The following is a 15,404-nucleotide window of genomic DNA, read 5'->3' as shown; positions in this document are numbered from 1 at the left end:
TATCATAAAATATCAATAGAATAGAATAGAATATAAATATCATAGAATAGATTATCAAGCACATCTAACTCTTTGTGTAAGGTGCAAGTATATGCATCAGTCATGATCAATTTTCTTGTCCTTTCATGCAAGTCAGAAAAGCACTTTTCCCAGTAAAGTAATTAACATAGCACAGGAAATACATAATAAGACCCAAAATGTCACAAAATGGCTAACAGACTTGCCCTCCATAGTTTGAAATGCCACATCTTTGTCGAAAAAGTTACAGGATTTGACATTTTAAAACTAAATTGCTCTGAAGCCTGCATTAATTACAAACGGAATCCTGGCTGTAGTATCAGCTTTTGGAATTGAATGGTGATATAACTTCGGGTTCATACCTTTCCGTGTTCAGTTCAGGAACTTGTATAGCTATTAAACAACATATGACCAGTCTCCGAGAAGTCCCCATGAAGGTCACTTAACAAAGTAGTAGTCTTCTACTACTACTACTACTGCTAACAGTACTACTACTACTGTTACTGCTACTTCTGCTACTGCTGCTACTGCTACTACTACTACTACTACTACTGCTAACAGTACTACTACTACTGTTACTGCTACTACTACTACTACTGCTAACATTACTACTACTACTGTTACTGCTACTTCTGCTACTGCTACTACTACTACTGCTAACATTACTACTACTACTGTTACTGCTACTTCTGCTACTGCTACTACTACTACTGCTAACAGTACTACTACTACTGTTACTGCTACTTCTGCTACTGCCACTACTGCTACTACTACTACTACTGCTAACAGTACTACTACTACTGTTACTGCTACTTCTGATACTGCTGCTACTGCCACTACTGCTACTACTACTACTGCTAACTGTACTACTACTACTGTTACTGCTACTTCTGATACTGCTGCTACTGCCACTACTGCTACTACTACTACTACTGCTAACAGTACTACTACTACTGTTACTGCTACTTCTGATACTGCTGCTACTACCACTACTGCTACTACTACTACTTATAATAATAATAATATCACTACCGACAGTGAGATGACAGGAGGATAGCTAGTGATACTGGATCTTCTGTCTATCTGTATCAGATATGCTGGAGCCAGTAGCCTCATTAGGTGGATAATGGAGGTAGATGAGCTGAGACCAGTGAAAAGCAGGCAGAGAGGAGGGGTGTGTGTTTGTGTGTGTGTGTGTGGGGGGGGGTGCTGCTCTGTGCTGCCATTTTAACTGACCGATACGGCTTCAACGCAATTTCTACTGGGTTACACACACACATAAGGCTCTGGTATGCATGTCTAAGAGGATAGCAAGGTGTGTTTGAATTGGATCGATTGATAAACTAAAAGACAATTAATCACTATCTTCAGAATTCATCTTGTGCTTACTAGTCATTGTGTCTACCTTATCACAAGTCATTATATATGGTTACAATAAGCTATGAGTCAATGTAAGCCAACCTGTCAGCATGTCAGGGTAAGCACATGTTGGCTTTGATGCTGTGGTTATTGCAAATGACTGAATGCAGTGAAAATATACACCTAATTTATAATATTCTTATGATCATGATGCTATACAGAAATTGTTTCAGGGAAGCGTGGAGACAATCGACTCAGACATTGCACTTCCACGTATGTCACCCTAGCAGTATAGCAACTCCAACATCTGCACAAAGAGCAGAGAAAAGATATTTTTCTTTTCCTTTTCTGTCACACACTTAACCTGCAGAAATTCAATTTTGTAGATAAAACATGAAAGTGTGAAACGCATGAAGGGGCCTCTCACACTAATCCCACTTCACCTTGAGCCCAATCGACTTCTGAGTGCCTGCCAGGAAGTCAGGAACACTCCACCCCCTAGAAGGAAAAATGAGGAGAGGACCTGGACTCCTCCATCCTCATAGCTGCTACCACCGGACTCGATCAAGTTCTAAACCACACAGAACCACTCAGAACCACTTCCTTCCTATGGTCAACTGTTCTCTGGGTTGACTTTAACAAGGAAAATTCTAGACAATTTTTTCCCTGTCGTAGTATTTTCTAGAATACTTGCCCAACTGGGAGAGGCTAGGGGATGATTGGAGTGTTGGAAGTCGGATGGCTAGATAAGGGTTGATAAGCTTTTCTTTTTTTGCTTGTTTGCGCCCTGCTGAAGCAGAAAGAACAGGTAATCCGCAGTGAGATTATCTCTCTCTCTTTCATGTCACCCAGGTGCTGAAGGCTGATATGACACAAAGTAATATCCCTCCAACACCCACCCACGTGGAGATTGGACCAAGGATTGGCGAGATAATGCCTTACAGACAGAAGCTGCCTATCTGGGTTTGTGTCCTTTAAAAGAAAAGGCTGAGAATTTGGACACAACCCTCACACTATATATATATATATATACATTGACACTTCATCCACTATATCATGCACATGTTGATTACTGCTTTTGTAGTTGAAGTTCAACAAATGCTACACGCTGAAGTGTTCACTTAAGTAGTTTATAATCTGAATCGTGTCAAATAGACTAAAAGAGTGTGGTGCTGTTTCGTGAAAATGGTGTTGCCAAAAGCGAATCTCACTGGATTATAAATCAGGCAGCCTCACTTATTTATCACTACCATAACAGCTCATACAAAAAACAAAAATAAAATAGGCGCATTACATGACATGCTTGATCACAAGTCTTCAGACAAGTGTCTGATATGTACTTTCAGTCGGGGCTCTACATTTTCACTACGACTTCTTTCATTGTTTCTGCAGGAGTTCGGAGATGAAGGGGATTTGCGTGCCACAGTAAGCTTAGCAACACTGCGTGAGCCACTCAAGTCAACCCCTTTGAAGCAGAAATGGGATTTATAAAAATCAAAAGACAAGTTTATAATTTGCAGATAATTGGGAGAAATGTAATGGAGATGAAGGTCTGCTCTTTTCAGCCAGAGTGTTTGTTTGCCATTCGGAGCTTCCTCCAGAGGGGGTCACAGACATTAATAAATACAATTTCATTCCAGTCACAATGATTACCACGCTAGTAAGAGTGTCTTCGCTCTAGTGTTTACTGAGTAAATAAAAGCTCTCAAAAAGAATCAAATTATCAAAAGAAGGAATCGGAAAAGAATAGGTTTTGGAACTTCACATTTTTCTTTCGACTATCTTACCATAATTAAGTTTCAGGAACATCCACAACAAGAACGTGTGTTGAAGTTTGGTACCACTGACGGATGCGAGGAAGAAGATCTGATCTTTACTGACTCTACTTATAATCCACTACATCAAAGATCTCATTGGTTCTTCAGTTCCTTCAGATTCTTTGCTCACTGGATTCTATTAAAGGAAAGGTAACTTATGTTCACGAACCGAACATCTTAAACAGTAAATAAAAGAGTCTGCAAATGATCTGGAGATGAAGACATTTAAATTAGTTTATTCCTTTATTTGTCACTTATGGTGTCATGTTTCACTTCTGTACACTTGAAAGCCTCTGGGCGGTTCTCTCTCTCTCATGCTGAGTTTAGCGTTACTGCGGGTAGACATGCAAGAGGGTCCTTTACAGGCTCTGAAATTCTTCAGATCCAAGCCAGAGGAGGCCAACTCAAGTCACGGGATCACGTCACGCCGTGTTGCATCATGTAACATCACGTCACAACTGGATGTCGCCACGTCCACCGAACACTGCGCCGCTGAAGCAACACCACATAGGGTTTGTGTGTGTGTGTGTGTGTGTGTATGTGCCCTCCACAGGGTCCACTGTAGGGCGAGTGGATGTCATTCCACTTAAACGACCACACTGTTCATTCCCGAACAGGCGAGGGAGAGTCTCCATTTAAAGGGCTTTGAGGAACATCTTCTCAAAAGGGGATTAAGTCTCAGTTACATCAGAAGTCTCAGTGACATCCTTATCAGCTGACGTAGTTTGTAAGGACATCATCTGGTGTTTCATGTAATTCATTTTCTGAGATGACGGGTAAAGTGTGTAGACAACATAAACTGGCGAGGGGCTCGAAAATTACATGCTAAGCCAGACATTTCCTTCTCATTCAGAAAAATAGTGCAGGAATCAGCATAGAGTCATCATATAAACAAGACAAGATAAGACAAGCCAAAACAGTACAAGGTCCAGTGCATCTCAAGAGCCCCATTACGGGAAAATAAGGTCAACGCAACAAGAACAAAACATGCCAACTAAATAAGATGCTGGGAATTTGGGGAAGAGATGAACTTCATTAAATTACACTGTACAGGAGCTCGTAATGTTACGTAATGTTACGAGACATAAAGGATTTGTATCCGTATGAAATACATTTAAGAGCAATCATAAGAACTATAACAAACTAATATTTACAAATCATATTTAAAGTGTTGAAGCAAAATAAACTTTTTGAATTTCATTTTTTTTTGGAATGCATTAGTATACATTAGTTTTTTTTGTTTACAGTATACAGTACAATCGCAGAGAGGCCTCAAGGGCAACAGTGTTTTCAACTCCACACAGTGTGTGTGTGAGACCAAGCTTTCAGTGAAGCAGACGAACAGAAGCACAGTAACAGTTTCTTTGGTGGTGTTCCCATGGTTAGGAAGATTGGGATTGGGATGACCAATTGACACATCACATCTAATGCACTGACAGCAGTCCATCACCGACAGAAAAAGATTATCATAAAATACAAAACATGATGTACGATTTTAAGATTTTTGTTATTTTGGACCTTTCGACCTAGTAATGGTCACTGTCTGCCCCATTTTCCTTTACCGTACTGCATTAAGTAACAGGATGTTATTTTTTTTCTAATATTTTACCTCATAAAAGTATAAGAATTGTGAGCTCTCATTTGTCAGACCCACTTCACTGAACCGTGTCCTAGAATATTCTGTGTGGTCTAGACTGAAGCACTTTCTATGGGGCAAAAAGAAAAAAAAAAAAAACAATCTCATTATGTCCAATTCTCATACTGCTGTCACCTGGGTAATTTTCTATGCTTACAGATTTGAAGAGTTTCTTACAGCATGTTTTCCTTAATGGAAATGGTAATTAATGGAAATTTTCTATGCTTACAGATTTGAAGAGTTTCTTACAGCATGTTTTCCTGTGGCCTGAAACTAGTGGCCAAATGAGACAAATGTTTCTATTCCTCACAGTGGATTACATCAGAGGACTGTTTTGTCAAACACCCGCCACTTCCAAAGATGATGGAATGATGTGCTAAATGTGTATGCTAGAATGGGTGGATGTGTTAAAAGCATATGCTAAAAGACATGTATTTTACACAAAAAAAATAATTTCATATAAAAACATTTCATCATTTCATTTAAAAAACAAAACCATGTTAAATGCAGCTGAAGGCAACTGAATTGTGGGTAGTGTAGTAAAGGTCAGAGGAACTGGTGAAGAACAGCACAGCATTACCCATAACCCCCATCTGTAACCACCACAGAGATGTCTGTCTGAATCCAAATACCAGTTTGAGGAATATATCTGTCAAGGCAGTACCTTCGAGGCAATGCTTTCCAAGTTACTAGAGCTGCTTTTCTTCAAGTCTTAAAAAGGATCTATTCTCTTCCTGTGAGAAAACCAAGGTATAAAAACCAAATGTTTACAAAACATATCTCCAGTTTACAGTAGACAGATTTCATGAGTTTCCTCAATTCTAATACATTTGCCTTAAATAATGTTTAAAATGTGTAATAATATCGTAACGACCCTTTAAAAACTAAATCACATAACCAGCAGTGGCAAAGAAACACTTAAAGACAGAAACCTACTGACAGGACAGGAAAATGGGGTCTTACCCTCTCTCTCTCACACACACACACACACACACACACACACACACACACACACACACACACACACACACACACACACGTAACCACATTGTGATAAGTGATGTCTGATTGGCTGACGACGCCTCTGTTCGCTGCCATCCTCCTCTCCCTCATTCTCTCTCTCTTTCTCTCTCTCTCTTTCCTCACACATAATCCCTCCCTTCTCTGTGTTTGTCTGTCTGTATGTCCATGCGGTCTCTCCATTAGGTGTTGAGGGAGAACTGGTCCTGTTCGCTGGGCTTCTTGACCCAGGCGCCGAGGGCGCCCTTCTGGAAGGACTTGAAGAGAGTCTGTTTGGCTGTGTGGTACTCCTCGGCTGCCTGCTTGGCGTCGTGGTACGAGCTGGGCTTGGGTCCTTTGATCCGCAGGCTCGGTGCCAGCTGGAGGGCACAGAAAACTCGCCGTTAACACACACAACAACACAACAACACAACACAACACACAACAACACAACAACACAACACAACTCAACACAACACAACAGACAGCTGGAGGGCACAGAAAACTCGCCGTTAACACACACAACAACACAAGACAACAACAACACAACACAACACAACACAACAGCCAGCTGGAGGGCACAGAAAACTCGCCGTTAACACACACAACAACACAACACAACATAACACTCAATAAAACTCACGTGCTGATGAGTCTAGTGTCACATGGCATGATATTTGCCACAAGCCCCCACCCCCCCTTATTTTTTTATCTCTACCTGGCCCCCCCTTAAGTGCCGCGGTTCTGCTTAAGGTTTCTTCCCGATTAACAGGGAGTTTTGCGTTGCCCCTGTTGCCATTGTGCTTGCTCTTAGGGGGGTTCAGGCCCTGGGCTCTGTAAAGCGCCTTGAGACAATTTGAGTGTTTTGCCGCTATATAAATACAATTTTATTGAATTGAATATTTGAATGAAAGTCTGTGGTCAGCGTTGTGTTGTTAGATATAAGTGGACATTTTAAAACATTTCAAACCAATTCAACCATGGGGGAATGTGGTCTAAATGTTGGCGGGAATGATTACTGTGACTAGTGCATTTAAAAAAAACACTAGAGACGAATGCAATGTGCATGTGAAGGCAGAGCTCAAAGTAGGTGAGAAGATTCAAACAGACAACAGGAAAAGTAAGTGGTGTTTTTGTCAAGTTGTAGGCAGGTTTTAGAATTAAAGCCAACCTTGTTACTGTCATCACTGGAGGTCTCCAAACCCCCCAAAATGTAACGGGTCTCATAATTGCCAAAGCAGGTCCCATCTGGCCCGATGACACTAACTCTGACCCAGTGTTTCTGATCCCGATCCACTTTAAATTAACTTAAATATTCAGTGGGGAAAATAAGTATTTGAACCCCTGCCGATTTCGCAAGTTTGCCCACTTGCAAAGAAATGTGTGATCTATAATTGTAATGGTAGGTCTATTTTAACAGTGAGAGACAGAATATCAACAAAAACATCCAGAAAACTGCATTTTATAACAGTTATGAATTTATTTGCATTTGATCGCGGCAAATAAGTATTTGAACCCCTAGCAAAACATGACTTAGTACATGGTGGAGAAACCCTTGTACAATTATAGATCACGCATTTCTTTGCAAGTGGCCAAACTTGCGAAATCGGCAAATGTAGATCCTCCAGGTGTTCTGACTGACATACGAGCCTGACCCAGTGCACCCTGACCCACCTTGGTGTGCAGGCGCACCCAGCGGCTGTAGAAGGCGTGCTTGCAGAGACGGGAGGGTCTGCCCAGGTCGTCCTTGCCTGTCGTGGCGTTGATCACCTCTAGCGCCTGGTCTCCCACGGTCCAGTTCACGCTGAAGTTGGGGGCCTTTCCTGGCTGCCGGGCCTCTGCGTTGCTTATGCCTGCACACAGAGTCACACAGAGTCACACAGAGCCGGAATCACTGACTGCACTTCCTCTACCTACAGAAATACTATAGCTATAACTATTATTATAACTATAACTATAACTATTACCATAACTATAACTATAACTAAACTATAACTAACTATAGCTATAACTAATACTATAACTATAACTATTACTATAACTATAACCGCAGCTCTATGCACAATTTCCTACTCTGATGGGGTATCTTCTTATTGCTATGGATACCAATCACAACACGTCACATCATGGCTGTATTACCAACTTGTCACGCGTTACGTTCTGCTAACCGCACACTACATCCGCCATTATCCCTCCCTTCTAATGTAGTGGGGGATTTTTATTTAGTTATTACCCCTTACTACCAATTAAGTAGTTATGCAATGATTGAATTCCCATCCCCAACAGCCAGAGTTATTTCCCCTCATGGGTTTCCGATGAAGCAGTGAGAGAGGAACTGGACGGTGTGTTCTGTTCTGTTCTGTTCTGTTCTGTTCCGCTCTAGTTCCACAGCACATGCCAACTTGCAGATGCCAGCTTTGCCTTGTACACACAATTGACTGCCATCAACTGTTATGACAAACACAATCAAGAGCCCATCTGTTATTTATCATACGTTCTAAGCATGTCATTCAGTCTCATTAGGTACTGGATGTACCCTGAAATATGCTGAGGTTCCTCTGTTTTAGGCCCACAGCATCTCAATCAGCGAAACAAAAAGCTGGTGGTAATTGCTACCGTGGCCCATTATCCAGAGAAATGACAGGAGTGGGGGGGGGGTTTTGGATTCTTCGCTTGGGCAGGGGAGAAGGAGCGAGTGCTAGAGTAAATGGAAGTGTGAGAGTTGGCCTGACACACACACACACACACACACAGACACAGACAGACACACACACACACACACACAGGACGTTGATGTATGGTGTGCAGGCTGGCCAGAGTAGCTGATGTACTTTGTTCTCTGCAGGCCCAATTACTCCGGGCCCAGTGTGAGGCGCCAGCACAGGACTAATGAGTCGGGAGAGGAGAGGAGGCGCCTCCAGTGACTCCGAGCGCCTCCAGGCGTACCGGACAAGAGGCTGCTGGAAGCTCAGGCGAGCTGACAGACAAACCATAAAACACATCCTGACCAGAGACCTTCCAACTGCCTGCACTGCGGAAATGTTTACTAAACGAGGAGTTAGAGCTGTGGCGTTTTTTTTAATGTTCGCTAAACGAGGAGTTAGAGCTGTGGAGTGTTTAAATGTTCAGTAAACGAGGAGTTAGAGCTGTGGAGTGTTTAAATGTTCAGTAAACGGGGAGTTAGAGCTGTGGCGTTTTTAAATGTTCACTAAATGAGGAGTTAGAGCTGTAGCGTTTTTTAAATGTTCGCTAAACGAGGAGTTAGAGCTGTGGAGTGTTTAAATGTTCGCTAAACGAGGAGTTAGAGCTGTGGCGTTTTTAAATGTTCGCTAAACGAGCAGTTAGAGCTTAGGAGTGTTTAGAACATTTAACGCTGAAGATGTTTCTCATGTTAAGAGATTATTGAAGACTATGTGAAGGCAGAAGAAAAACATGCCATTACCTGTGAAATGAACGATTTTAAACATCTGCTCACAATCAGTCTTCTGTGTAACCTACACTCGAAAGCCCAGTTAAGGAGTGGTGGGGTTGATATATAAACCTCGCCACTCAACTGTCTGCTGTGAGACCAGGCGGTTACTGGCAAATTACTGCAGCATGAAAATGTTGTTGTGTCAGAGGTATGCTGTGTGCAGGCTACATGTCTTCAATCTAGAGCCCATCATGGCGTGTGTGTGTATGTGTGTGTGTGTGTGTGTGTGTATATGTTGTGTGTGTGTGTGTGTGTGTGTGTGTGTGTGTATATATGTGTGTGTGTGTGTGTGTGTGTGTGTGTGTGTGTGTGTGTGTGTGTGTGTGTGTGTGTATATGTTGTGTGTGTGTGTGTGTGTGTGTGTGTGTATATGTTGTGTGTGTGTGTGTGTGTGTGTGTGTGTGTGTGAGTGTGTGTGTGTGTGTGTATATGTTGTGTGAGTGTGTGGGATGTAATCCTCACCGCTCAGTAGGGGTTTGTTGAGGGTGAAGGGCTGGGGCAGGTCCTCGATGTCGGCGATGCGCTGGTACATGGCGCGCGACAGGTGGTCAGCGTGGTACAGGCTGCCCAGGATGATGCTGGAGAAGTACATAGGCTCCATGAAGTAGCTCATCAGAGAGCCCTGGATCCCCACCACGTTCCATCTGAAAGAGATAGAGAAAGAGAGAGAGAAAGAGACCGAAAGAGAGAGATAGAGAGAGAGAGAAAGAGGGAGAGAGATAGAGAGAGAGAGAGAAAGAGAGAGAGAGAGAGAAAGAGACCGAAAGAGATAGAGAGAGAGAGAGAAAGAATGAGAAACAGACCGAAAGAGACAGAGAGAGAGAGAGAACGAGAACGAGACCGAAAGAAAAAGAAAGAGAGAGAGAGAGAGAGAGAGAGAGAGAGAGAGAGAGAAAAATAATGAGAAAGAGGCCGAAAAAGACAGTGTGAGAGAGAGAAAGAATGAGAAATAGGCCAAAAGAAAAAGAGACAGAGAGAGAGAGAGAGAGAAAGAATGAGAAAGAGACCTCAGTAAAAAGCGGTGCCTTGTGTTTCATATCAGCGATCAAAGCGGTTATCACTGCGCTGAAAGACCTCCACTGGGGAGAGGTAAGAGAGCCAGGTGATGAAAAAGTGATGTGTATTTTATAGTTCCCATGCGACAGCAATGCTGGCTGTGGTATGAATCACACTTTAGAGTTTCTTCAGTGTGAATGATTCATTTAGCTGTAAGCACAGCTCTTTGGAAAGTGGGGAGAACACAAAAGGCAATCTTCTAATGCCGAGTCTATCCACCTTAAGAGGGTGGGAACCAATGGGGAAATTTGTTGCATATTATGTGATTACTGTTCATGAATTTCACACACACACACACACACACACACACACACACACACACACACACACACACACACACACACGTACACACACATACACACACTCACACTCACACACACACACTCACACACATATTTAGTCAGACATTCACACACAAGGACTAAAACCCACAGGCAAACACACACAAAACCCCCTCGCCAAGGATACAACCTTAATGACACGTAGCGAGTAATTCCGACCATTTTTTTCCCCACACTTGAAATATTTTCTGTCTTTCTTCAAATCAGTTCGAAAGAATGAGAAATCTGGGTAAGGGGCCTGCCTCGGGCATCCAGCCGCAATAACTCCAGGCCAAATCAGCGCGCGCTTCATCTCTCTCCCCACAGCCTCGCCCACCTACGTGGAGAGTGCGAGTGATTACTCACATTATTAGTTTGATTTCCCCCTGATCCCCCCGTTAGCCCACCTCCCCCACCTCATTTGTACAGCGCAGCGGGAGAACCGCATCTGCGGAGCATAATCAAACAGCAGCAATCAAGCGCAGCAACACAAGAACCTGCGGAGGGAGGTGGTGGAGGGAGGTGGTGGGGGAACCTCACGCTGCCACCACTCCAGTGTGTACAGGGAGAGTGAGATGGAGTGTCACACCATCAGATGCATTTAAACGTCTCCCCCCAGGCAGGCCGGCTAACCACACCGTTAACAACAGGCGGAACCACAGGAAGAATTTTGGAGGTGCTAGCATACCTGACACGTGCTGGTGAAGTGCTGCTTGGGGTTTATTTTTCAAAGCTGAACTGAACCAAAGTTAACTTTCAGAGTTTTTTCCAGCAATCATTGTATTGTTTAGCACTGTGAATGTCAGTCAATGGCTGCTGACAAATGGACTGCATTTATATAGCACTTTTCTACTCACAGAGCACTCAAAGCTCTTTACAGATGAATGCCTCAGACATCTACCCATTCATACGCAGATGGCAGAGGCTACTATCTAAGTTGCCAACCTGCGCGTCGGGAGCGGTTGGGGCTTCGACACTTGGTGAGGAGGAGTCGGGATTGAACTAGCAACCTTTCCGATTGCTAAAGGATTCCTCTACCTCCTCAACCACTATCGCCCCAACTCGACCACTGTCGCCGCTATTAACTCAGAGCCTCTGTGTTGTTTCACAAGATACATCAAGGATTGAAACAAGAGGGTCAACATCGGTAAGCAGATGCATTTCCCTCCTGGGATCACCGCTACACCACTCCAGCCGGACACAATGCTCTGGTGTGCTGCTGCCAACACTGCCCTGCTCAATGAGCTCAGCGTCCCCTGGGGGGGGGATGGGATGCAGGCTGCCCACAAGCGTAAGAGTGCGGGGAGGCAGGCTGGACTACTATCATCTCCCCTGTGGAATTTAATTTCTATTGCTTCTTCATCAGCACATCAACACCATGGCTCCTCTCGGACGTGGGTGTAACCGGGACGAAGCACTGACGAGCAACAGAAAAGCCCTCGCTGAGGAAGTGGAGAGGGGCAGCTTTTGGATATGGCTAAGGAGGAGGAGAACTTGGGGTCAAGCCAATACCAAAGGACAGCTGCATGCTGGGGCACAGAGCCGCTACTCCTTGCCGCTACTCCGTCGCCAGGAGATGTTCCGGGGTGAAAGGAGCGAAACACCAATGAGCCGTGGTCCCAAGATGATGACCCTGCAGTTGACCCAATGGTGCCATGGGAGGCGCGACAGGCAGGAATATCCAGCGGCCAATAAAACCCACATGTACAATCTAATCTAATCTAATAATCCCAAGTAAAGGGACATGGGAAAGAGGCTAGGAAAGAAACTTATGGCAGAATTGCAGATGGGCAAATACTGGTAAAAATGTCTATCTGTATGAAACTGTAAGGCGATTCGGGTAAAATGAATGAAAAAACGACCTAATGGCTACATCGTCTGCTTTGTCAGAGTGAGTGGTGAGCAGGTACCTGGCGATCTTGTCACTGCAGGACATGGTGAGCAGCCTTTCCCCCTGTAACACGCCGTCCCAGGTCTGGATGGTGTTGCTGGACCGCACAGGAATAGTCCCCTCACCAGACTCGATCTTCGTCCGCAGCTGCCCACGAGCCTTCCTGTTCGGATGCCTGTCGCCTTGATCTGTGGGAAAATAATCTAGTCAGTTCTCAGTTAACTGCAAATAAGGAATGATGTAGAATCCGCCTGTCCGTCCAGATATATTTGAGTTATCTGCATTAGTCGATGGCAGCAGGCTGAGGAAGCTTACTTTAGACACCGGCCACATGTATACCAGGTTACAGTATCCTCTAAAACCAACAAAAACAAAAGCTGACGCAGGTCTGGTGCAGATCTGGCATGGCTCTGTCTGGCTCCATTACACTTTACACTTAGCTGCCGTTAGACCGTGCCAACGGTCTGATGTGGCGTACCTTCCATGTTGGCCTCGTGCGGTGAGAAGATGCGCGCGTCCCCGCAGGGCGATGTGCTGATGTAGAGGTGAAACTGCACATTGTCCTTCAGACGGTAGCCGTGCTTCTCACAGCGGGTGAAGACTGACGTCTGCTGCTCCTCCCGACTGGTGCAGCGGATTAAAAACACAGAGGACAGATTAGCTTATGTTAGCAGCGCCACCGGAGCTGCCATAACGGTCACCTCAGAAAAAAAAAAACAAGGAAATACAAAATTAAACTTCACCTCATGTCTCAAATATCGCTAACCCCTCTTCAGCACTCTGAAGGTGATATTTGGATTTAATTTTGAAAATGTTTTAACCTCCTTGAAAATGATCTAATGGATTCAAATGAGGTTTGTAATTAAAACTGGGAAAGCCTTATTAGCAGCACAGATAGAGAAACTCTGTTCACACTTGATTAGCACGGCTCTGATGAGCGCGGCTGGCCTGTCAGTCATCTCATCAGTCGATCTTTATTTAGCTCCGCACTTCTCCAAACAAGCCATGTCCCATCAATTAAAGCTGCCACAATCACAGCACACAAACAGTCGTATCGGCACATCTGAGAACGGCCTCAAGATAAATATTATTATTAGTGCTGTCAAACGATTAAAATATTGAATCGCGATTAATCGCATTTATGTCATAGTTAACTCAAAATTAATCGCGATTAATCGCACATTTTTATCTATTCTAAATGTCCCTTCGTTTATTTATTTTTTCCATCTTTTTATTTTTATTTGAATGCCCTTATCAACATGGAAAAGTTGATTGGCTTGCTTTATGCAAATGTTTTATTTTATTGAAAACCAATATTGCCAAACAGGGCGGTACAAAATAAAATTATAAAGTGCACATTTCAGGTAAACAAGGACTCTAGTGCAGTTAAACCATGGCTTAATATTTTCTTTTTTTCAAGTTTGCTGGGAACATAGCAGTCAGGCCTCTTATTTCAGAAACATTGAACCGTAACAGTTAGGTTACCAATAAAAGGTAAGCCTACTACTTCTTTGCTTTCAGCCAGCTGCCTGTTGACATTTTCAGACAACAGTGAAGCTCGCTTCTTTTGCACAACACAACTTTTAAAAGTAAACTTTCCATTCAGAAGCTTTTTATCATCCATTTTGCGGTATCGCGCCCACCATTCACTCAAACCGTAACGTTCGCCTACTACACAGTTTGCGAGGCCAAAAAGAATGTATATCTAAAAAAAAAAAAAAAAAAAAAAAATTCGCGTTAATCTCGCGATAAAAAAATGAACGCCGTTAAAATGGGTTTGCGTTAACGCCGTTAATAACGCGTTAAACTGACAGCACTAATCATTATAATAAAACACACAGGATTCAGTTCACTTCACTCTCTCCCTCACACACACACCCTCTCTGTCGTTCTCTCTCTACCCTTCTCCCTCACACACACACACCCTCTCTGTCCTTCTATCTCTACCCTTCTCCCTTTCACACACACACACACACACACACACAATGTACACCGTTTTACTCTCATTTTAGGTGTCTCTCCGTCTCTATCTCCCTTTTATATACCAACTCTCTCCCTCTATTTCTCGACCTGTTAAATCCGTACCTGTATTCTTATTTCTGCTGAAAATACAACATATTGGGGTCCACAAAACCAGATGTCTGTTTGTTCTTGATGGACTCACACATGTTCTCTGCCAGCCATCTGTTTCACATGCATTCCCTGTGAGACTGCATGTGTGCCAGGGAACCACCCCGGGTAACAGAATGACATGATGACTCGTTAGCCCCGACATGCCCCTGTGCGTACCTGCCCCCTACACACACACAGAGACTCACAACACACTGCCACTTACACACACACACACAGCCCCCCCCCACACACACACACAGCCCCCCCCACACACACTGCCTCATACACACACACTGCCCCCCCCCCCCCACACACAGACTGCCCCCCCCACACACACAGACTGCCTCACACACACACTGCCTCACACTCACACTGCTTCACACACACACACGGCCCCCACACACACACACACACAGACTGCCTCACACTCACACTGCCATGTGCCTGCTTGGCCCCCGCTCACCTGAGGAAGAGCTCCAGTTGGCTGTACAAGAAGCGCACCAGGGACCGGCGGGCCACGATCTCGGCGTGGCAGTCATTCAGCGCCAGGCCACGGTCGCTCATGTACTCGCCGTTTATACACTTGGTTCCCGTGGAGACGCAGATCACCTGGGCCTCCTTGACGTCTGTGCCTGTTCACCAAAATTAAAGGATACATTAGAATGTGTGTGTGTGTGTGTGTGTGTGTGTGTGTGTGTGTGTTTGGGCTTGATGGGATTAATTC

At 44.1% G+C, this 15,404-nt stretch overlaps 1 protein-coding gene across 4 annotated transcripts in view; it reads right to left on the bottom strand.

The window, feature by feature from the left end:
* Window positions 1–5,822: 5,822 nt before the first annotated feature.
* Window positions 5,823–15,404, bottom strand: part of LOC105911959 (adenosine deaminase RNA specific B1) — a 70,787-nt gene continuing 61,205 nt past the window's right edge. For all 4 annotated transcript variants that reach the window (XM_031558433.2, XM_031558431.2, XM_031558429.2 and 1 more), the window contains 6 exons: window positions 15,144–15,312; window positions 13,047–13,192; window positions 12,588–12,756; window positions 9,764–9,945; window positions 7,504–7,682; window positions 5,823–6,209 (listed from right to left, as the gene is read on the bottom strand). In XM_031558433.2, coding sequence (XP_031414293.1) covers window positions 6,033–6,209; window positions 7,504–7,682; window positions 9,764–9,945; window positions 12,588–12,756; window positions 13,047–13,192; window positions 15,144–15,312 — 1,022 coding nt within the window. In that variant the 3' untranslated portion in view covers window positions 5,823–6,032. The remainder of the gene's footprint in view (window positions 6,210–7,503; window positions 7,683–9,763; window positions 9,946–12,587; window positions 12,757–13,046; window positions 13,193–15,143; window positions 15,313–15,404) is intronic.

The sequence above is a fragment of the Clupea harengus genome, chromosome 21, assembly GCF_900700415.2.
Source record: "Clupea harengus chromosome 21, Ch_v2.0.2, whole genome shotgun sequence".
Lineage (NCBI taxonomy): Eukaryota > Metazoa > Chordata > Actinopteri > Clupeiformes > Clupeidae > Clupea > Clupea harengus.
This window is presented reverse-complemented; position numbering and strand designations above follow the sequence as displayed.